The sequence below is a fragment of the Vitis riparia genome, chromosome 6 (genome assembly GCF_004353265.1).
Source record: "Vitis riparia cultivar Riparia Gloire de Montpellier isolate 1030 chromosome 6, EGFV_Vit.rip_1.0, whole genome shotgun sequence".
Lineage (NCBI taxonomy): Eukaryota > Viridiplantae > Streptophyta > Magnoliopsida > Vitales > Vitaceae > Vitis > Vitis riparia.
This window is the reverse complement of record NC_048436.1, coordinates 186,170-208,474: the sequence shown is the minus strand read 5'-3', so window position 1 is coordinate 208,474 and position 22,305 is coordinate 186,170. Positions and strand designations below refer to the sequence as shown.

The 22,305-nt window shown below is 36.5% G+C and overlaps 1 protein-coding gene across 1 annotated transcript; it reads left to right on the top strand.

Annotated features, from left to right (window-relative positions):
• The first annotated feature begins 1,050 nt into the window (after positions 1–1,050).
• On the top strand, positions 1,051–20,731 carry LOC117916176 (nuclear speckle splicing regulatory protein 1-like). Its single transcript, XM_034832073.1, has 5 exons — positions 1,051–1,283; positions 11,639–11,820; positions 11,913–12,035; positions 18,737–18,955; positions 19,987–20,731. The coding sequence occupies exons 2-5, from the start codon at positions 11,659–11,661 to the stop codon at positions 20,383–20,385; spliced, it is 903 nt and encodes a 300-aa protein (XP_034687964.1). The 5' UTR covers positions 1,051–1,283; positions 11,639–11,658; the 3' UTR covers positions 20,386–20,731.
• The last annotated feature ends 1,574 nt before the right edge of the window (positions 20,732–22,305 follow it).

The following is a 22,305-nucleotide window of genomic DNA, read 5'->3' as shown; positions in this document are numbered from 1 at the left end:
TTACGGTAAAGACATGTTTTGGATACAACACCTCATGCTAATATTTGGTTTCCTGTGGGAATAGTGTATTTTTAAAAAAATATTTTTTTACAAAAACTTAACATAAAAAATAATTATAAAATTATGATATTTTTTAATTTCAAAGTAGAATTATTTTTTGAAAAGATGAATTCAATATAAAAATGAAACTTGTCTTTTCAAAAGACAAGTTCAACGTAAAAAAAAAAAAAAAAAGTGAACTAGTCTATTAAAAGAACTCATATTTTGAAAAGATAAATTTAATACAAAAAATGAACTTATCTTTTGAAAAGACAAATTCAGTATAAAAAATGAACTCATCTTTCTAAAAGGCGAGTTCAATATAAAAAGTGAAATCATCTTTTAAAAAGATGAGTTTAATGTAAAAATAAAAGAAATGATAAGAAATACAATATTTTATATTTATTTTTTAAATAATTGTCTTTTAATAATTTCTTTTAATTTTTTTTTTTAAAAGTGCCACTTAGGGATTGTAATCATATTTTGAAGACACAACTTCGACATAATGAATTGAACTTGTGTCTCGAAAACCAGAATAAAGCACTGAAGTCATGTCATTTTTGTGAAGCTTATGGGATACAATCATACAAAGTGCCATTAATCTTTCTATCAATAATTTTGAAATTACTCATATTTACAAATAATTATCTTTTATAATTTATCCTAAGGCTATGTTTGGTTTCAGAAAATTTGAGGGAAAATGTAAGAAAAAAAAATATAAAAGAAAAATAGAAGGAAAATAAAAAATAAATTAAAAATCGATAAATTATTTTTTTTTGTTATTTCAATATCATTTTATTTATTTTAACTCATCAATATAAAGATTAAATAATTTAAAAATATATTATTTTTTAATTAATTTTATTTTATTTTTATATTTTTCATAATACAATCAAACATAAAAAAAAATCATTTTCTTTTTATTTAGTATTTTTGGAACCAAACATAACCTAAATTTATCAAAATTCCGGCGGGGCTTCAGCCCAGTAGTTCAAAAATTGGACCGGCCTATGCACAGCCCAGTATTCCCCGACTGACTCACGGAGCCTCAAATCCAATATCTGTTGATGAAAAAGAATCCGATCATCCCTTCTCCAAAGTCCAAACGCTCCGTTTCGGTCGATCTGTGAATTAAAGGTAGTCCGTTCACTTTTCGACAGAGGCATTCAACCTCTGGTTACACAAGCAACAGTCAATTAATCCCTCATCCAAAGGCTGCTTCTCGGTGGATATCTGAGTGCAAGGTGCTGCTCCAATCTCTATTCCCAATTCATCCTATGGATTTCTATGTTAGATACGATCATAATGAGAAAATGAAAGAAAATTTTGGATCGTAAAATTTTCACCATCTAGGGTTCCAGAATACAGAAAATTGCACTTTACCTTAAACTCGTAAGACTGTTGGCTTAGTTCATCTGAGTTTTTAAATTTTTCAAATTATTATTATTATTATTTCTTTTAGATTTTTGGCAGGAAAGAAAGTGAGAGAGATAACAAAGTAATTTAAACGGGTTTTCTTTTATTTTTCTGCATTTTTCTTGTTAAGCAAACGGTGAGCCGGATTTCACTCTTGAGTGCTTTATAAGTTGGATATGCTATTGCTGTAAGTTTTCAATTCTAGGGTTTCTCTTTGAACAGCCGTGGAACTATTGCCCATTTGGATTGCAGCTCAAACTGAGATTTTCGTTAGATTAACGATCTTTTCTATTTGGGAATGTTTTCTTGTACAAAATTAGGTTTAGTTTAGATACAGATAAAATATGAAAAAAGTAATTGGAATTTTATGTGGTAAAATTTTCACCAACAATGATTTGAATCATAAAATTTTCAGCAACGATGATTTGGGAATACAAAAACAGGCGAATCTACTTACTCGGTGCTGTGGGGCTTTTTCTTTTTTTGGAAGCGGAAGATGAGAAATAAGTTGTTTTCTTTTATTGCTCTATTTTCTTGGAAACCAAATAGAAGGCTATGGTTTCTCTTTGAATGCTTTTAACCTGTCAATGTCATTGACACCTTGTTGAAAATTTTGAATTCTAGGATTTCGTTCTGGACTAGCTTAAGTTAGAAATTTTATAAAATTAATTATCTAGGAACACTGTCTTCTACGATTATATATTAAAAGGATTTGGCTTGAACATACGTTCACTAATTTTACCATGGAAACATAAATGATAACCACTATGCTATAAATGAATCCCAGTGCAAATGAAAACCTTTGGAAGAAAAAGAAGAGCAACAATAAGTAAATAAATAAATAAAAATTCTTATCGCAGAAAAAGCAAAAAAGAACTTTAAAGTGCAAAAATAAATAAAATGAATTTAATTTTATTGGTTATAATGCTAAATAATAAAAAGGTGAATTTATATGATATTGAAAGTGAATTTATTAATGATTGTTATAGTTAAGCAATAAAGATGTGAAATATAAAAGGAAATAAGTAATTTAGTAGGATTACTTTAAGAAGAAAAAAGTCTACAAACTTTTCATACTTTTATATATAGTATACATTTACATTATTTGTTTGAGATGATTTTTATATTGACAATTTTAATCCACCATCATTTGTGTAATTTTGAATTTGGGCATAGGATTCTCCTCTGTTTGGTTGCTGCCTGCAGGGAAATAGTAGGACAAAGTTATTTGTGTAATTGGTGTGATGTGATTATGCTGCTCCGTTTAGTTGTTAATGAGTTGTGGTAGAAAGTTATTCTGTTTAAACCCAGTTTTTCAGAATGAAGCTTCTCAGTCAAGAATTTTATGTAGAGGGCATTACAAAAATGGAATTGTTTTTTATACAGGTCCGTAGTGAATTAATATGATTATGGTTTATGAAGTAAAAGTATTATGGTGTTAGACATTAAGTGAAGAAGACTTTGTCGTTCCTTCTACTTGCTTCCTGTAGCTTTCAATAACTCTTCGATTTCTGGAGGGAAAAAAAGGGTCACAAGCATTAGTAAAAACAATGGAGGTTGGCATGGTTAGGAAGTAACTGCAACAGATTGGACTATGGAGCTGCATTCTCTATGGAGGAATTTGGATGGAAGTGGCTAGAACAGGGAGATGTTTTTATCAGGATAAAGTGGCATTTCTAACTTTTAACATGAGGTTTTTGAATAGTTTTGACAAGGTAATCTATGGTATTGTCATGATTCATTTCGTTACCTTTAAACTAGTATTGAGTTGATTATTTAGGTTGTAATTGTCATGATTTTTCTTGAAGGATTAAAGAAGATAAGGAAAATTTAGATTATATAGAGAGTTTCAAAGTGGGGTTAGTCATGGTGTTTGGGTTGAAGGCTTAGTTTGTCATTGTTATGAATTCCTTTGAAATATTGAGGGGTAAAGATAATTAAGTTTATAAGGCTTATTCTGCAAAACCTCCATAAAATAATACGCTTGAGACTAAGAGAAATTATTATTTTAGTGGTGTTATTAATTTATTGAAATTAATATTTATTAAATTATGACACGGAATATGGGATGAAAAATAATAAGTTCTATATATTAGATTGACCATACACATAGTTTATATAGGAGATTATAAGAGAAAAAAGAGGAAACAAAAGACATAATAGGAAACTAACTTATTCCTAAATTAGAAAACTATCTAATTGAATCCCTCAATTTAAGGGATTTTAAAATAATTCTCCTATTCTATTTACAGCTCAATTACAACCTATTTACAACTCAACACTCCCCCTACAGCTGAGGAATAGATGTCTTCCATTGCCAACTTGAATACAAGATCGTGAAACATTGAACTGTTCAACCATTTTGTTAGGATATCAACTAATTGATGTTCTGATGGAACATAAGACATACACACTACTGCTTTCTCCAATTTTTCTTTGATGAAATGCCTATCAATGTCAATATGTTTTGTCCTATCATGTTGTATAGGGTTATGAGCAATATTGATAGCTGACTTGTTGTCACAATAGAGCTTCATAGGACCATCCCACTTGATTCTCAAATCATCTAGAATAATCTTCATCCAAAGTAGTTCGCACAACCCTTGAGCAATGACCCTAAACTCTAATTCTGCAAACAACCTTGCTACCACATTCGACTTTTTTACTTCTCCATGTTACCAGATTACCTCCAAGAAAAGTACAATACCCTGTAGTTGATCTTCGATCCATTAGGGAACCTGCATAGTCAGCGTCAATGTTTTAAAAACCGGACCGGACCGGCCGGTCCGACCGGTCGAACCGTCGACCGGTGACCTTTCCGGTTCGGTCCAGTCCAATGAACCGTTTTATGGTCAGACCGGTATTGAACCGGTCAAACCGCCGGTTGAACCGCCAAACCGGTCAAACCGTCCGGTTTTTTACGAACCGGCCAAGCTTTTTTTTTCCTATTCTACAAATATTTGTTACTCTTAAGAGGCCCATTAACGAGCCCAATTCCTTGCTTAATACTTTCAAAACTTAACTAATTATAACCTATATTTGATTCAAGCCACCAGCCCAATCCAATAAAATTATAACTTAAAATCTCTCTTGGGCCATGCCCCCAAGCCCAATTCGCTGGCTTGCTTGGCTTGAATTGCTTGCTGCAAGGTCTCTATTTATAGAGCACTTGAAGCACATGGAATTGATGTGCTTCCGATATGGGACAAGGAATAGTACTAACATGGCCTTTTTGAGGGCTGGAAGCATGAGGGCTAGACTTTTGCAATGTTGTTAAAATACATATATTCCTATTTCAAATTTTTATAATATAAAATCTTTAAAGAAATGTAAATATTTAAATTCCTATTTATTTTTATAATAATAATTATAAAAAAATAATATAAACTAATTAATAGAATAATTTTAAAACAATAAAATACAAAAAAGAAATATAAAATTAAATATTATAAAATTTTTCATCTTAAATATATCTTCATTCTTAAATATTACATATTTCTATTTAATAAAATTTAAAATATTAAACTTTATCATTTAATTTAATATACCAAACATTATTAAAACTTATAATTTTATATATTTTTGATTTTTATAATTATTTTTAATTTTATATAATATATAAATTATATATTTATTACATCACCGGTTCAACCGGTTCGACCGCCGGTCTGACCAGTGAACCGTGAACCGGTAATTTTTCCGATTCGATGACCGGTCCGGTTCTGAAAACATTGGTCAGCGTCGATGTATGCTTCTAGAGCAAAAGTATTGTTCTTCTTGGACAAAATTCCTTTTTCGGGGTTGCCTTTTAAGTAATGCAACACCCTATAAGCAGCTTGAAGATGAGGTTCTCTTGGATCATGGATGAATTGACTGATCACGCTCACCAAGTAAGCGATGTCTGGCCGAGTGTGACCAAGGTATATGAGCCTACCAACCAACCTTTGGTACATTCTTTTATCCATCACTAGTTCTTCTTTAACTTCTCCCAACTTGTGGTTTGGAACCATTGGAGTAGAGACTGGTTTACACCCAATCTTTCCTGTTTCTGCCAATAAATCAATCACATACTTTTGTTAAGAGATGAAGATCCTTTGTGTGGAATATGCCACCTTAATACCGAGGAAGTACTTCAGTTTCCTTAGTTCCTTTATCTCAAACTCTGTTGTTAATCTCTGCTTCACTTCATGCTTTTCTCTTTCATCATTTCCAGCCACTATGATATCGTCAACATAGACTATAAGAGCAGTTACTCCCCCTGCAACCGAGTGCTTAATGAAGAGAGTGTGGTCACCTTGGCTTTGTTTGTACCCAGACTCTTTCATGACTTTTGCAAATCTCTCAAACCAAGCCTTAGGGGATTGTTTTAGCTCATAAATGGCCTTTTTCAGCTTGCACACCTTGTTATCCACGTTTCCCTTAAATCCTGGTGGGATGTTCATGTAAATCTCTTCATCTAAATCATCATGAAGAAATACATTCTTAACATCATACTGTAAGAGTTGCCAATTGTAGTGGGCAGCTAGTGACAATAGGATTCTTACAGTATTCATTTTTGCAACTGGAGCAAAAGTCTCCTGATAATCAACTCCATAAGTTTGAGTATATCCTTTGGCTACTAATCTTGCTTTATGTCTCTCAAGAGATCCATCAGCCTCATATTTCAGTGTAAAAATCCACTTGCAATCAACAATGTTTTTCCTTTTTGGTCTTTCAACAATCTCCCATGTTTTATTCTTTTCTAATGCATTCATCTCCTCTCTCATAGCATCCATCCATTCCCTTTTTGTCAATGCCTCAGAAACAGTGTTAGGGATGATAGTGGTGTTTAGACTCATAATGAAATTCTTGTGGGCTGGTGATAGGTGCTTAAGAGACACATAGTGTGATAGTGGATAGAGTGGTCGGTTAGTGCATTCTTTGGTGCCTTTTCTGACAGCAATGGGAAGGTCTAGGTCTAGGTTGTCTGTTGAGTCAGTGGAAGTTTCACCAGGTTGTGTATGTAAAGGTGGGTCTGATATATTCGTGATTTGATTCCCAGGGTTGAGTTGGATTCTTGGACCTGCTTTTGTTCTGGAATGACCTTTTCCCTTGAATACACCTTAGGAAACAGTGAAAAATTGCGAGTGACACTGGCTGGAATAGGGGATGATGCTAGTTCAGTGAAAAAATTGGGTGACTTAGGTGTGATTGGCTCAGATGACTCAGGTTCTTCATCACCATGGGTTGAGATATGATGAAGGTCAAGAGGTTCAAAGGACTCACAATGAATATCTTCCATCATTGAAATCTCCCCCTGAAGAGAGGACTTGGGGAAAAAAAGTTTATTTTCTATGAAGGTGTAAAATTTTCTGATTAAGGGATTGTAACACTTGTATCCTTTTTGAGTGGATGAGTAACCAAGGAAGACACATTTTATGGCTTGGGGGTCTAGCTTGTCTCTATGTTGGTTGTGGACATGAACAAATGCAGTGCACCTAAATACCCTAGGAGTGAGCCCATTTGAGGTTCTGAAGTGTGGATGGAAACTCTTAAGTATCTCTACGGGGCTTTTGTTGTCTAACACTCGTGAGGGATTTCTATTTATCATGTATGTGGCAGTAAGAACAACTTCCCGCTAATAGGACTTAGGAACATTCCCTTGAAAGAGTAAGGCTCGGGTTGTGTTGAGTAAATGCCCATTTTTCCTCTCGGCTACCCCATTTTGTTGGGGTGTGTTAACACATGATGAGTCATGGAGAATGCCCTGTGATTGAAAATAGGGTGACAAAATCTGGTTGAAGTAATCTCTAGCATTGTCTGTCCTAAAGCTTTTTATTTTAACCCCAAATTGGTTTTGAACCATTGAGTGAAAATTAGGTATAACAATGGTAACATAAGATTTTTGTTTAAGAAGAAAGATCCATGTAACCCGAGTTCAGTCATCAATTAAGGATACAAACCAACGAGTCCCAGAAACATTAGGTATAGTCGAAGGACCCCATATGTCACTATGAATCAAATGAAAAGGATGAGAACTTCTTTTATTGCTAATAGGAAAAGATACACGAGTATGTTTAAAACCATAAAAGATGGATGACCTAGACGTAGGTGATACGACCAAATGGTCTCTTTATTTGAGGAACTGAGAAAAGACAATGACAAATTATTACTAGTTTTCTAAGATGATTCAAGGTGGTAAAGACCACTCCTTTTCTTAGCAAGTCCAATCCTCCTTCCCGAGCCTTGTTCCTGAAAAACACAATAAGAAGGGAGAAAATAGCATAACATTTAAGATCATAGGTAAGCTTTTGAATGGAAACAAGGTTGGCCGACGATTTTGGTACATGGAGGACATTTTTAAGAATAAGGGTAAGTGTGATGTATATGTCTCTGAAACCTGCAACGGTAGTTAAAGAGCCATTGGCCACTACAATTTTCTTGTTACTTGGGCTTGAGGTATAGGTATGGAAAAGTTGAGATTTGGAGGTCATATGGTATGTGGCACCGGAGTCTATTATCCAAGAGTCATCATAAACTCTGTGTGAGGCATTTATGTAAAAAGAGAATGAAGGTGTACCTGAAAGAGCCAAAGAACAAGTTCCAGTAGGTTTGTCAAGGGATCCCAACAAGCTTCTCAGCTTCTCCATTTCTTCACTATTAAACCCGCCTGTTGCTGAATTTTCCTCAGTTTTGGGCAGCTTTGCCATGTATGCTTGATGCCTTTGCTGCCCTCCTCGGTTTCCCCATTCACGACTTGGTGGCTTACCATTCAGCTTCCGACACTTCTCTTTTGTGTGCCTTGGTTTCTTGCAATAGGTGCACCAGAGATTGTCCTTGTTCTTCTTCCATTGATTGTCTCTACCTAAGTGTTTAGGTAGATCATTATTTCCTTGCTTTGAATATTTTGTTTTTGCAACTAGGGTTGATCCATCCAAGGTTTGTGGTTCAAGCATAACACTCCTTCAGCTTTCCTCGCCTTGAATTAGTGCCACCACCTCATTAAAGCATGGAATCTCCTGCTTGCCAAGAATCTGGATTCTCACTTGATCAAATTTTGGGTTAAGCCCAACAAGAAAATCATAGATTTATCTTGTTCAATGAAATCCTTTAGAATAGCGGCATCCTCAGGACATTTGGTTTTTATCACCCTATAATGATTAAGTTCTTGCCACAAAGCTTTCAATTGATTGACATATTCAGTAACTGTTTTACTTCCCTATTTTGCAGCAATCGTCTTCACCTTAACTTCATATACTTGAGCCGCATCTCTAGCTTTTGAATACGTCTGTTGGATTGCGTCCCAAATATGCTTAGCCGTAGCCAAGAACATACATGTGTCGCTAATCTTAGGAGTCATAGAATTCCATAGCCACGCCATAATCATAGAATCTTCTTCATCCCATGCTTCAAAACGGGGATCTCCTGGTTTCGGCCTTGTACACATAAGATGGCTGATCTTCCCTTTCCCTTTTAGCACAGTGCGAACAAAAGAGACCATTTAAGGTAATTTTTTCCATCTAGCCTATATGCAGCTTGAATGTTTTGCAATTCCCTGGGTTGTTGAGATCGAACAATCTCCTCCGATTGTGCTGTAGTAGTCGTCTCTGCAACTTCCAACATCTTCCACGAAAAACCTGATCTCTTGGGACTTAAGGTAGATTGCGAAACAAAAAACCAGCAGCAATGAAGGCTGGTAAAAGAACACGTGAAATGCTCTGTTTTGCCTTTAGAAAACAAAGCAAAACAAAGCAGAGAAAGAAAACGTGAATAAAAAAAAAATCCAGCTATGAAGGCCAAAATGATGCCCAAGTTTTAAAAACCTACTGCTCTGATACCATGATACGAAATACGAGATGAAAAATAATAAGTTCTATATATTAAATTGACTATATACACAGTTTATATAAGAGATTACAAGAGAAGAAATGGGAAACAAGAGACATATTAGGAAACTAACTTATTTCTAAATAAAAAAACTATCTAATTGAATCCCTCAATTTAAGGGATTTTAAAATAATTCTCCGATTCTATTTACAACTCAATTATAGCCTATTTACAACTCGACAAATTTTTTAAAAAAAATTATGTTTATACTACACAACACTTGTATATGACTTATAAATCCAAAAACAATAGATGTGGTCAAAAGTTAATACATAGAAGCCTAAGATATTCTAAAAAAGCAGAGATGATTATTAATTGTGGAAGATAAAAAAACTTATAAAAGAAAGAGACGTGGTGTCAAAACTTAATGCCTTAAAAGATAAAGAGGTTTCAAGTATGCGATGGTTCTGAGAAGAGTTGAATTAAGAGAAATAAAAGTTGTAAAAAGTTACTTGATACTGTATTATGAATTTTTATTTGTTATCTTTTGATGCACTTCATCAATTCCTATTTTATATTTCCTTATGGCTTTTAAAATTTCTAAAAAATTTATTATTTTATGCATTTAGCAATGTTATTAATGTAGTACACTAACCTGAGTTGGGACCAAAGATTTTATTATTGTAAGGGTGGTGATGATATGGGTGAACAACCTAGGCTTGATATATATAGATCAATAGTTCTGATTTGGTTCTAGTGATGCAGTTGATTTTGATATTATTAATGTGATTAGTAGAATATTGGAGTCCTGGATAAGTCATTAGTGTGGAGTTTATGGTGGTTTTATCATGTAGTTAATGTGGAATCAATTTCCAACAATCTAGGCGTCTGGCATTACAAATGATTAGTTCTGATGTATTGATATCCTAAGATTTATGTCCTAGTTCCAAAGGTATTGGTTATTTCGACTTCCCCAGTTAGTCTTACATGGTGATCCAGTTTTGGAATTGTACAAATCTGCTGCATGTGTGCTTGATCTTTAAATTATTGAATAAGGAAACAGCCTGTAGGCTTTTAAGTTATTTGAAGAACTTTTTGCTTGCTTTTGCATTTTGCAGTAGAATTTGTCTGTGTGGCCTTTAAGAAATGTAGGTTTTGATGCTATCTAGTGACTCTGCTTCATCTTAAAGTGGAGAGTTGGTGCTTAACCTTTGATGCTGATTGAGTTAACTAGTCCTCATCTTCTAATTTGAGAGTGGATAGCAAAATTTTCTAGCTGTATTAATTATTTATTAAAGCAACATCCTTGTAGGAAGCTATTGCCTGCTAATGGTTGAGGGTATCACTTATCAGCCACCTCAACAGAGGGTTATATAGCTCCAACAATTGGAACTTTACAATTGGAACAATTGTAACTTTACACAACTATTTAAGTCAAGTTGTCTTCATTTGGAGACTGCTGCTATGGATTGGGAGTTATTATTAATCCATAATTAATATCCTGAAAATGTGATTATTCCCAATAGTGAAATGAGGAGCAAGCCACTTGTAATGGTTATTGAAATCTTTTGATATGTTGAATCCGGAAGCAAATGAGGAGTGATCTGAAGTTAACAAAAGCTTTGGGTTTAAATGTTCATGCATCAAATCATTGAAAATTCTCTAAATATGATACTCAAGGTATTCATTGTTCTTTTGGAATAGATAGTTCTCATTAACTGTTAAGCTGAAGAAAACATCTGAAGGAAGTATGGTTCAGACATCAGAGGCATTGAATGTAAGACCACCTTTTAAGCTCCTGAAGATCTTCTACGAACTTCAGATTTCTTGGATTAGCATGTAGGAGAATTTTTCTAAGATTCTGTCCAAGAAGCTCGGATTTAACTGCACTGGAAGTAACTTTTCAGCATCTTCCTTTTGCATTGATGGGGCTAGATTTTTTCACTGTAACCTTGATGCTAAAAATCCTAATGCAGCCTTGCCTGGCCAATTGATTTGTATAAAAGTGTGACTTTTTGTAGATTTTTTGTTTAATATTATTTATCTATTGCCAGAAGGTGTGAAATATCTTTTACACCAAGAGGAGGCATTAAGGATCCCCTTTTCCTTTTTTCTTTTTTTGCTGGGAAAATAGCAAACTTCTAGGGTCACCTCCTTAAAAAAGGTGACTTTTTTATATAGGTAGTATAGAGAAATCTCATATAGATAGCTATGTGACTTTTCTTTTTCATTGTATTTGTTTTTCATATCTGCTACAATATATATTTATATATTTGATAATATTTACTGTAGTTCTGCATTATTTAATTATAGAAGGGAAATGTTTTACATATATGATCCACATATCATGTCTTTTATCCTACTCTATTGTTCGCAGAAGTGGAAGAAAAATTTGAAATGAAGAAGTATGGCTTGCAACTTAGGGTTCCCCCCTCACAGCAGAAGAAGCAGCCAACAAGACCTCCACTTCCACCTCCTCTTGGGTTCTGTGATGAGAATGAGGATGATATTGAGAGAGAGATTTCTCGCCAAGCCAGCAAAAACAAGACTCTCAAGGATGTAGTGATCTGTTTAGCAATTTTTTAATTCCTGCTTTCACCTCTTTAATGTTTCTACTATTTATTTTTAGATTTCCACACTTCGTTTTGTAGATAGAGGAACAGCATAAGAAAGCCTTGGAAGAGGATCCCACAGCATTTGATTATGATGATGTTTATGAAGAAATGAAGGAGAAAACAATTCGTCCTCTAGCACAGGATCGCCAAGAGAGAAAGGTACCTTGATGTTTGTGGTTCTTACATATGCCTCTGAAAAGCATAACTAAATGATTACTATGAATGCATGGAAAAGTATTTGGATTATTGCTTAAATGTTCTATCTCCAAATCCAAATTGATATAACAAATGGGAGGAGGTGGGGGGAAATACTTTTTGTGTGTGTGTGTGAGAGAGAGGGCTACTTTGTGTGGGTGCGTGTCTATATATGTGCCTGCATTGTGTGTGTGTGTGAGAGAGAGGGCTACTTTGTGGTCTAGCTCCTATTTATTATCAACGATATATTCTTAAGGCATATGAAAACTTAAGTTGGTAGTTCATGTTTCCTATTTTATCCCACTACTTCTAGTATAATGTCTCTATTGTCATCTTCCAAACCCAGACCCCTTTTGTTTGTCATAGTTATGGATCTGAGAACCCTGTTTTGTTGTGAGAATGAGTGCATAGAGCACTCTCACTTTCATTTAATGTGCAGAAATCAGAGCATCATGAAGGTGAAATAAGTTGAGTTTATTCTGACTCTCCTCCCTCACCTTCTTTTGACATTGTCTGAATTTTCAGAAATCCCAAAGATGAGAGGCATCTATTATTAATTTATTCTTTGTTTGAGATGAATTAATAAATAGATAACAATTCTGTTTGAAGTTTGAAAATTGATGCATTGAGTTCTGAAACTGTCTGAGAAGTTGCAAATATGAAATTCTAGTAATAGGAGGTATGAATAGGTAATAGGAACCTATGGCAAGCATCGCTTTATCATCAAGAGACAAGCTTCTCCTGCAGCACATCAGACATGTCAACTTTTGTTTCTGTTCACCACCACCAGCATTCACCTTTTCCTGTTGCATCTGCTTCTGTGATAGCTAGGTCATTATCTTGTTTCTCTTGTTTCAATAGCTTAAGTTGTTTTCAGAATTGATCAGATTTCTTGTTTTTCTTGACAGCATTCTTTCTACTTGCCTATGAGAATTCCTTTTTTATATGAACTAGCCAGAATCCCTCCTATCTGCTTTTGGACGTAAACTGGTGAACCTCTCCTATCTGTTTGTTTACCATAATGTTCTTTGTAAGAACATGGAACTGATGGAAATTCAAAATGGCTATACTAGGGAGTATATGTTTGTTGAGCTGACACTGAAGTAGAGTATGCATATATGGGCTTGTTAAAGTGTAGAAAGCACAAAACACCTAGTTTTTCCCATCAGAATATTTTCTTTATAAGCCTTCTCAAGAATCAGTTTTCAATGTACTTCCTACAAAGGACCTATGATATAATTTTAGTCTTAACATGTTGCAAGTTTCTTCTTTAAACTTATTATGAATATGTGTTAAATTTGTAATTCAAATGCAAGAACCTTGATGTCCCTTGAGGTGTAGCCCAGCAGTAGTGCCTTCTAGTTCATGTTCAAGCTTCCTTGGCATTTAAGTGGTGTAGGCTAGAGGGTAGTACCATATCACCTAGTGTTTGCTTTGCTGCAGCTGGAATAAAGGCTTTGCTGTCAGGGTAAAATTCCCATTATCATGGGAAAGAAAAAAAGGAAAAAAAATGCTATAACTTTGACAATGTGGTCTATAAGTTGTTCTTATGAAACTTAAGCTTTATCATTAGGTGAGTCCCTGATTGGGACAGATCTGGTGGAGATTTTGCTCCAACATCCTAAGCGGGTCTATACTTGTGGGACATAATGAGAACATAAGTCAACAATACATAACCAGCCTGTTGAAGCCCAGAGGTGCGGAGGAAGCCCGGGAAGCCCATTCTCTGAATTCTCTTTATTTGGAGAGAAGGATGGGCTGCACAGGCAGAGAGAGGCAGAACTCCTCCTCATAGGGCGATCGAAGACTGATAACGCTCTTATTGAGGAAGCGACGAGGTATGTACAGTCCGATTCCTTGATCACGGTGCCTCCTTCTCCTCCTTCTCTTTGTTTTGGTCGGACTCCCGTGGGGAGTATTGCGACCTTTCTGGGTCTGAAAAGAAGAGGGGTGAGGACGACTATCCTCTTCAAATGATCACGGGATTGAAACCCCCTTCGTCAGAGATTGTTGAATGCTGGGATTTGGTGGAGATCAGCGAAAGCAGAAATGAGGATAAAGGAAAGGATTTAGGCTCTGACCAGATAGTGCCTCGAGTAAATAAGGCAGGGGGGGAGCTTAATTGGGAGAAGAGTGATTTCGCCAGGTTTAGTAAGTTCTTGGGTTTCTCGACAGAAGGGTTGGAGAAGGACATTATGGAGTTTCTGATCAAAATTCGGAAGAGAAGGGAAAGAGTTCACAGTAAGAACAGTCTGGAGAAATCCAAATTTGAGAGAGAATTAAAAGATTGGAGTGTTCCATTAACTATGAAGGGGGAAGAAGCAAACTGATGGTGGACAAATAAGGGGTGCCAAATTACGGAGTTTAAATGAAGCTACGAATCTTAAGTTGGAACGTTCGGGGGGCCAATGACAGCGCCAAAAGAAGGGTCATTAAGGCAATGATCAGAAGGCAGAGGGTGGATCTTTTTTGTCTCCAGGAGACCAAAATTCAGGCTTTGTCGGAGGGATTAGTGAGAAGTCTGGGTTCGGGTAGGTGGTCTAATTGGGTGGCTTTAGACGCATTGGGCACTGCGGGAGGGATTTTGGTGTGTTGGGACAGAAGGTCTCTGGAGGTGATGGAGACGGAGGTGGGAAAATTTTCTGTTTCCTGTAGAATTAGGAACGTGGAAAATGGGATGACCTGGATTTTTACTGGGGTGTATGGACCTTTCTCCAGAGAAGACAGAGTGTGTTTGTGGGAAGAACTAGGGGCGATTAGAGGCTTATGGGAAGATCCATGGTGCTTAGGGGAGACTTCAATGTCATCTTGTCGCAGCAAGAAAGGAGTAGTCAGGGAAGGTTATCTGGAGCTATGAGGAGTTTTGCCCAAACTATAGAGGATTTAGAACTCACTGATCTGCCAATGCAAGGGGGTAATGCCACGTGGAGTGGGGGAAGGAATAACCAAGCCTGGGCGAGGTTAGACAGGTTTTTGGTGACTCAGCAGTGGCTAGACATGTTCTGTGGGGTAACCCAATGCAGATTGCAAAGACCCACATCCGATCATTTTCCTATATTGCTGATGGGTGGGGGGATAAGGAGGGGCCCCACTCCGTTCAGATTCGAGAATATGTGGCTGAAAGTGGACGACTTTAAGGGTCTTCTCCGGGGTGGTGGCAAGGGATTGAGGCAAGAGGAAGGGCTAGTTTCAGATTGGCCCATAAGATGAAGATTTTGAAGCATAATATTAAAATTTGGAATAAGGAGGTGTTTGGAAGGCTGGAAGTTAATAAAAACTCTGCCCTTCAACAGCTGGAATACTGGGATGGAGTGGAAAGTGAGAGAAGCCTGACTATAGCTGAAATGGAGCAGAAAAAGAAGCTAAGGATGCCTTCTATAAATGGGTGCTAATGGAAGAAGTTCACTGGAGGCAGAAGTCTAGGGAGTTATGGCTCAAAGAAGGGATAGGAATACCGGGTTTTTTCACCGTATGGCCAATGCCCACCGTAGGAATAATTCGCTGGACAGGATTGTAATCAATGGGGAGCTGCTGGTTGAGGACCAAGAGTGAGGGATGGGATAGTGAATGCTTTCCACAAATTACTCTCAGAAGAGCCGGGGTGGAGAGCGGATATTGAGGGGCTGCAGTTTAATCAGCTGAATCCCCGGGAAGCTGATGAATTGGAGATGCCTTTCACTGAGGAGGAAATCAAACTTGCCCTGATGGAGATGAGGGGAGACAAAGCTCCAGGCCCGGATGGCTTTACAGTGGCCTTCTGGCAAGATTGTTGGGATTTTGTGAAGGAGGAGGTGGTGGAAATGTTTAAGGAATTCTTTGAGCATGGGTCATTCGCCAAATCTCTCAATACTACCTTTTTGGTCCTTATCCCTAAGAAAGGAGGTGCTGAAGACTTGGGGACTTCAGGCCAATCAGCTTGCTTGGGGGCCTGTATAAACTTCTAGCCAAAGTCCTAGCTAATAGGCTAAAAAAAGTGCTGGATAAGGTGGTTTCAGTCGACCAAAACGCTTTTGTGAGAGGGAGACAGATTTTGGATGCTTCTCTAGTAGCTAATGAGGTGATTGACTATTGGTATAAAAGAAAAGAGAAGGGATTTTTATGCAAGCTGGACATAGAAAAAGCCTATGATAGCATCAATTGGAAATTTCTTATGAAGGTTCTTCAGAAGATGGGGTTTGGGGCTCGGTGGATGGAATGGATGTGGTGGTGTATCTCTACGGCCAAATTCTCTATTTTAATCAACGGGGTTCCAGCTGGGTTCTTTTCAAATTCAAAGGGGTTGAGGCAAGGAGACCCCCTCTCTCCATACCTTTTCGTCTTGGGTATGGAAGTGCTCAGCAACATGATTAGACGGGCGGGTGAGGGGGGTTTTATTTCAGGCTGTAGGATGCGGGGGAGAGGGGGGGATGAGCTGACTGTTAGTCATCTTCTCTTTGCTGACGACACTCTCATTTTCTGCAAAGCTGAGAGTGAGCAATTGACCAATCTGAGTTGGATTTTGGCTTGGTTTGAGGCTGCCTCGGGCCTTAGAATTAACCTGGCCAAGAGTGCTCTATTTCCGGTGGGGGAAGTGGATGAGGCGGAGGAACTAGCGGCTGAGCTAGGTTGCAGTTTGGGGGCTTTACCCACTGTGTACCTAGGGCTGCCCCTTGGAGCCCGTCATAAAAATTCCCGTTCTTGGGATGGGGTGGAGGAGAGAATGAGAAGAAGACTAGCCCAGTGGAAAAGGCAATATATCTCGAAGGGGGGAAGAATTACTCTCATCAAGAGCACTTTGGCCAACATACCCATCTACCTCCTTTCCCTTATTCGCATTCCTAAGGCTGTGGCAAGAAGGATTGAAAAAATCCAAAGAGATTTTTTGTGGGGGGAGGAAGATTAGAGGGGAAAGCTCACTTGATTAATTGGAAGGTGGTTTGTAGCCCTAAGGAGGAAGGGGGCTTAGGCATCCGAAAGCTAGATGTATGGAACAAAGCACTTTTGGGCAAATGGGTTTGGAGATATGCCTATGAAAAGGATAATCTTTGGAAAACGGTGATAGGGGTGAAATATGGTCAAGAGGGATGTGGGTGGAGGACTAAGGAAGTTAGTGGGCCTTATGGGGTGGGGTTATGGAAGGAGATTATGAAGGAGGCGGATTGGTGTTGGGAGAGCATGGCTTTTAAGGTGGGGAAAGGGAATAGAGTTTTGTTTTGGACAGATAAGTGGTGTGGCAATGAGGCATTCTCTCAAACCTATCCTCAGTTATTTACCTTGGCGGGTCAGAAGAATGCCAAAGTTTGTGAAGTGTGGGATTCTAGTATGGGTCAAGGAGGTTGGAATCTCAGATTGGCTAGAGATCTCAATGATTGGGAGATGGAGCAGATAGGTGGCTTGTTGTATCTTCTGAAGGACTTCAGGATAGCGCCTGAAGAGGACTCTGTGAGTTGGAAGAGAGAAGGCAACGGTGTGTTTGGGGCCAAAGGGGCCTACAAAAGTTTGAGTGGCCCCTCAGCCGGTGCTTTTCCAAATAGACGCATTTGGTTGGATAAAGTTCCAACAAAGGTGTCTTTCTTTGCTTGGGAGGCATCATGGGGGAAGATCCTCACCTTGGACAAGCTTCAAAGAAGGGGATGGCAGTTCCCTAATCGGTGCTACTTATGCGAATGCGAAGAGGAAAATGCAAACCATATTCTCTTACATTGTATAGTGGTTAAAGCTATTTGGGAGATATCCCTTGCCATTTTTGGAGTTCAATGGGTATTCCCAGAGTCAGTTATAGAGGTGTTATGTAGTTGGAGGGGTTCCTTTGTGGGGAAAAAAAGAAAAAGATATGGAATTCCATTCCGTTGTGTATATTTTGGACGGTTTGGAAAGAGAGGAATAGGATAGTTTTCAGGGGAGGGTCCTTAGATATTCAGAAATTTAAGAATTCTTTTGTATGTAATTTGTGGAGTTGGGCTAGGGTGTACATTGGTGAGGAAACTCGCACTCTGTTAGGTTTTTTGGAGTGGCTTGGGACCACTTGAGGGTGGGTGAGGTTTTTCCACCTTTTTTCTTGTTTTTCCAGCTTTGTTTGGGGCTGGTAAGTATACTCCCTGTATACATGTGGCTTTTTAGCCTTTTCTATTATATATGATTGCTCATTTATCAAAAAAAAATACATATCAAGCTAATATGCTCTTATTTGTGGCTCCAATTCAACATGGGGAGGTAGACAAACATATGTATCAAAATTGATAAACAACAAAAAGGGGAGCAAATAAACAGAGGCTTAAACCCAACTCTATGAATCACAGCTCTGGCTTGTTTATATATGTTTCCTAACAGCTTAACCTTTTTCACTAAGTGGTAGGTTAACCTCTGTAGTTCATAAAGCAACTGACTTCAAGCATAAATCTTGGTCGAAGCAAGTTTGAAGCATGTGCTGTTTCCTCTGTTTAAGTTCAGAACTTCAGTTGAAACCTAAGTTCTTCAATCCGGAAATGAGACTCTCACCTATGAGATTGATATAATCCAACCAGAACTGAGAGTGCTACTAATGAATTAATGCTCATGGTTTTTTATTTTATTTGTTTTGTTGTTTTTCCTTTTTGAAAGAAAATTAAGTTGTAAAGGTTTGTTCCTGTTCAATTTGTTCACGATTCTCGTATGGTTCTGATCAGTTTCTTCATTTTCCATTGCAGCCCAAATATATCCAAAAGCTGATTGAAAAGGCAAAACAAAGAGAGCGAGAACATGAGATTATATATGAGAAAAAGCTTGTTAAAGAGAGAAGCAAAGATGATGCCCTATATGCAGACAAAGACAAATTTATCACAGGTGCTTACAAAAAGAAACTTGCAGAGCAGGCAAAGTGGTTGGAGGAAGAGCGGTTGCGTGAACTTCGAGAAGAGAAAGACGATGTATGTTTTACTTTCCTTCATCTGCACTGCACTTACTATATTTGTGATTAATATTCCTTATTAGTTATTATCAATTACCCTTGCTAATGATGTGAAATGAATGTTAGTATGTTACATTGGGCTTAAAATTTTGTCTAGAGTGTCTAGAGTGAGGCAAAATTATTGCACTGCTTCAGTCAAAACTAACCAATTTTAATTATGCAAAAGTAATGTTGCACTTGTAGTTGGCTTGAACTTACAAATTAAGACAAGGCTTATGAAGTATGATAAGTCCTATAAATTTAAACCTGGAGGTTAATTTGTCTGTAGTTCCAACTTCCAAGGAGTTGGGGAGCGAATGTGGAGGTTTCATGATTGATTTCATGTAACAGCAAAAAGAAAAAAGAAAAAAAAAAGGGAAAAGAAAACATTACTCATCAGAAAAGAAAACAATTAAGAGATTTTTGTTATGATGATGCAATTTATTATGGCTTTCTACTTTACACTACTATCCATATACTCTAAAACTTAGAGTGTGTTTGACAGTGATTATAACCAGTATTTTTAGCATTTTTAATACTTGAAGGATGAAAATTTCCAAGTGTTACAAATGTTAGAAATACTTCCTAGAATTACTACCAAACGCACTCTTATTTTGCTTGCTGCATCAATGCTATTTGATGGTTCACTTTTTTACCCTTTGTTGCATCATTCCTAGATTCTTTTTTCCATGATGATCTCATTTAACATGTTGATACACTGCCTCTGCTATAATGTTCAAAGTACAAGCTAAACTTTGGAATCTTGGTCCTGGAATTTGCCTTTGGGAGTTGTAGCACACGAATAGCAAGCAAATAGTCAAAAAACAAGGAACAGCATATTCTAATATAATTTCTGATATAACATGCTAAATGAAACTCATTCAAGAAGATCAATGTTTATACTGGCTTCTCTGCCATTAATTTCATCAGAACTTGTTATATTTTGTAGTTCTTTTTTGTATTAAGCCCTTTTTAATTATATTAATGCATGTTTACTTTCTTATTTAAAAGGTTACAAAGAAGAGTGATTTGAGTGATTTCTACTACAATCTTTCAAAAAATGTTGCTTTTGGAGGGATAGAGGCTAAGTTGAGGAAGCGGGAAGAAAAAGTGGATGCTGATACATCAGAAAAAGGCTCCTCATCCACAAATACACATACAGATTCTTCTGTGATAAATGAAGGGCATGCAGGCCATGAAGGCCATGAAGGCAAGACTTCTACTCCTTCAAAGGAAAGCTCCCAGTCCTTGGATATAAAGCCAGTTTCTGATGCTTCTGCACAAGAAAAAGCTGCAGCTGAAGAGACACTAGCTCAGCAACCAAAAAGTGATCATCATAAAAGAGGCGAAGATGCAGTGGCTGCAGCTAAGGAACGTTTTTTGGCACGGAAGAGGGCAAAGCAACAGTAGATAGAGGTGCCTGTTTTATTTATGTCCAAATATGTTGTAGTTAATTCATGAGGATGCTCTCTGTAGAGGGTGGGTATGGAAGATAAGAGTTAAAATGTTCAAATCTCCCGGCCTCTCCCCAGGAGAAAGGAACCAGGTTGAGAGATACAAGATTCACAGTTGAAGTGAGATGGATGAGCAATATAGTTGTTGATACAAACAAATTGAGTATGGACAACTTCCGTCGCGAAACATGGTTTTAGGAATGACTTGGACTCTAAATTTAACCATTTTTCTTTCACATTTGCCTTTACTGCATGTGTAAATTTTCTTTTTCATTGTCCCTAATGATGTTGATATTTTGGTATGCTATTTATCACCGTATTTTCTTACATTGAACATGAATTGAGTAGCAGCATTCTGGACCATGAAGGTAAAAAGCTCCCATGCCTACAACTCCAAAGAAACTTGTCCTCCAAATTCTGAAGGGTCTGTTATCTGCTTCAATCCAGGCACAGAGGAGGCTCCAAATAGAGGAAAATGATTGAACGTGTGTAGTGAGATTTAGGTCATCAATCGAAGATACAAGTAAATAAGATCAAAGATAAATAAGATATGATTCTAATAATGAAATTTAAAAATATATATAGAACACTGAATGATTGGTGAACCTTTCTCAATACTTCTTTCGTATACTGTAGGAAGGCCCAAATCCAAATGTATTAAAATGGTGGTAACAGTTAGCATTTAAATACTGACCAGAGCCTTCACAGCAGGTCGCTGAAGCGACCATTCATGTGCTGCTATGACTAAACCATCAAAGCCCTTTCCAGCTCTCCCGACAGGCCACCCCAATATTATATATTATCTCATATACATTAAATATTTGTAGAATTTTTTTTTCTCTCAACCAATTAATTGCAAATATTCATTAAACAAGTACCGAGCAAACCAATAAATTAATTTTTCATTTTTCTCTTCCCCTGACTCCAAATTTAAGAAAAAAAAAAAATTGCGAAGAATATCAATCATAATGTTTTTATTTATTGAACTTTTCATGGGTTTGTCTCATTTTATATGATTTAAATATTAATATTTTTTAAAATATTATTAAAAAAGAAATGAATCGAAAGGTAATGAAGTCAGCCTCCCGTTGCGGCTGGACCACAAAAGCGGAAGAGACACATGCAGATGTAGGAAGCAAAGAAGAAGCTTACAATGAAATTACTATTTTAGGCTCCTCCGCTCCTCATGAATGAAGTTGACACTTTGACACTCGATTCACATGAGGTGTTTGTAACATATTTCACTTTTCATGTCCAATCTATATTTCTTTTTCACATTTTCGATTTATTAATCTCTCTACCTTCTCTCTCTCTCTGCATTCACATGATAAAAAGCTAATTAAATTGCAAATTTCTATTCCACAATGCTTCCAACAAGTTTAATCTTTATATATATAAATCGAACCAAATCCTAAAGAGTTTGTTTGAGAGTGATTCTTATAAAGCTGTTTTTAGCATGTAGTGCTTATATTTTTTATGTACTTTTATTGGAGAACCAAGTTGTATTTGGATACAAATAAGAAATGTGTCTTCTAATAATAACATTGAGATAAATTATTTTTTGAAAAAAACACTTATTAAGTGTAAATTTTGAAATTTCTTAAAGGTTATATTTGGTTTTTAAAAAAAGTTTGAGAGAAAATGCGAAGAAAAAAAATAGAGACTAAAAGTAGGAGAAAGAAAAAATCGAAGAAAAATAAAAATTAGGTTTAAATTCAATAAATTATTTTTATATAATTTTTCAAACTCGTTTAACTTATTTCTCTTTATTATATAAAAGTTAAATAATTTTAAAATATATAAATTTTTATGAATTTTAATTATATTTGATTTTATTTTATATTTTTCATAATAAAACTAAACATGAAAAAACTAT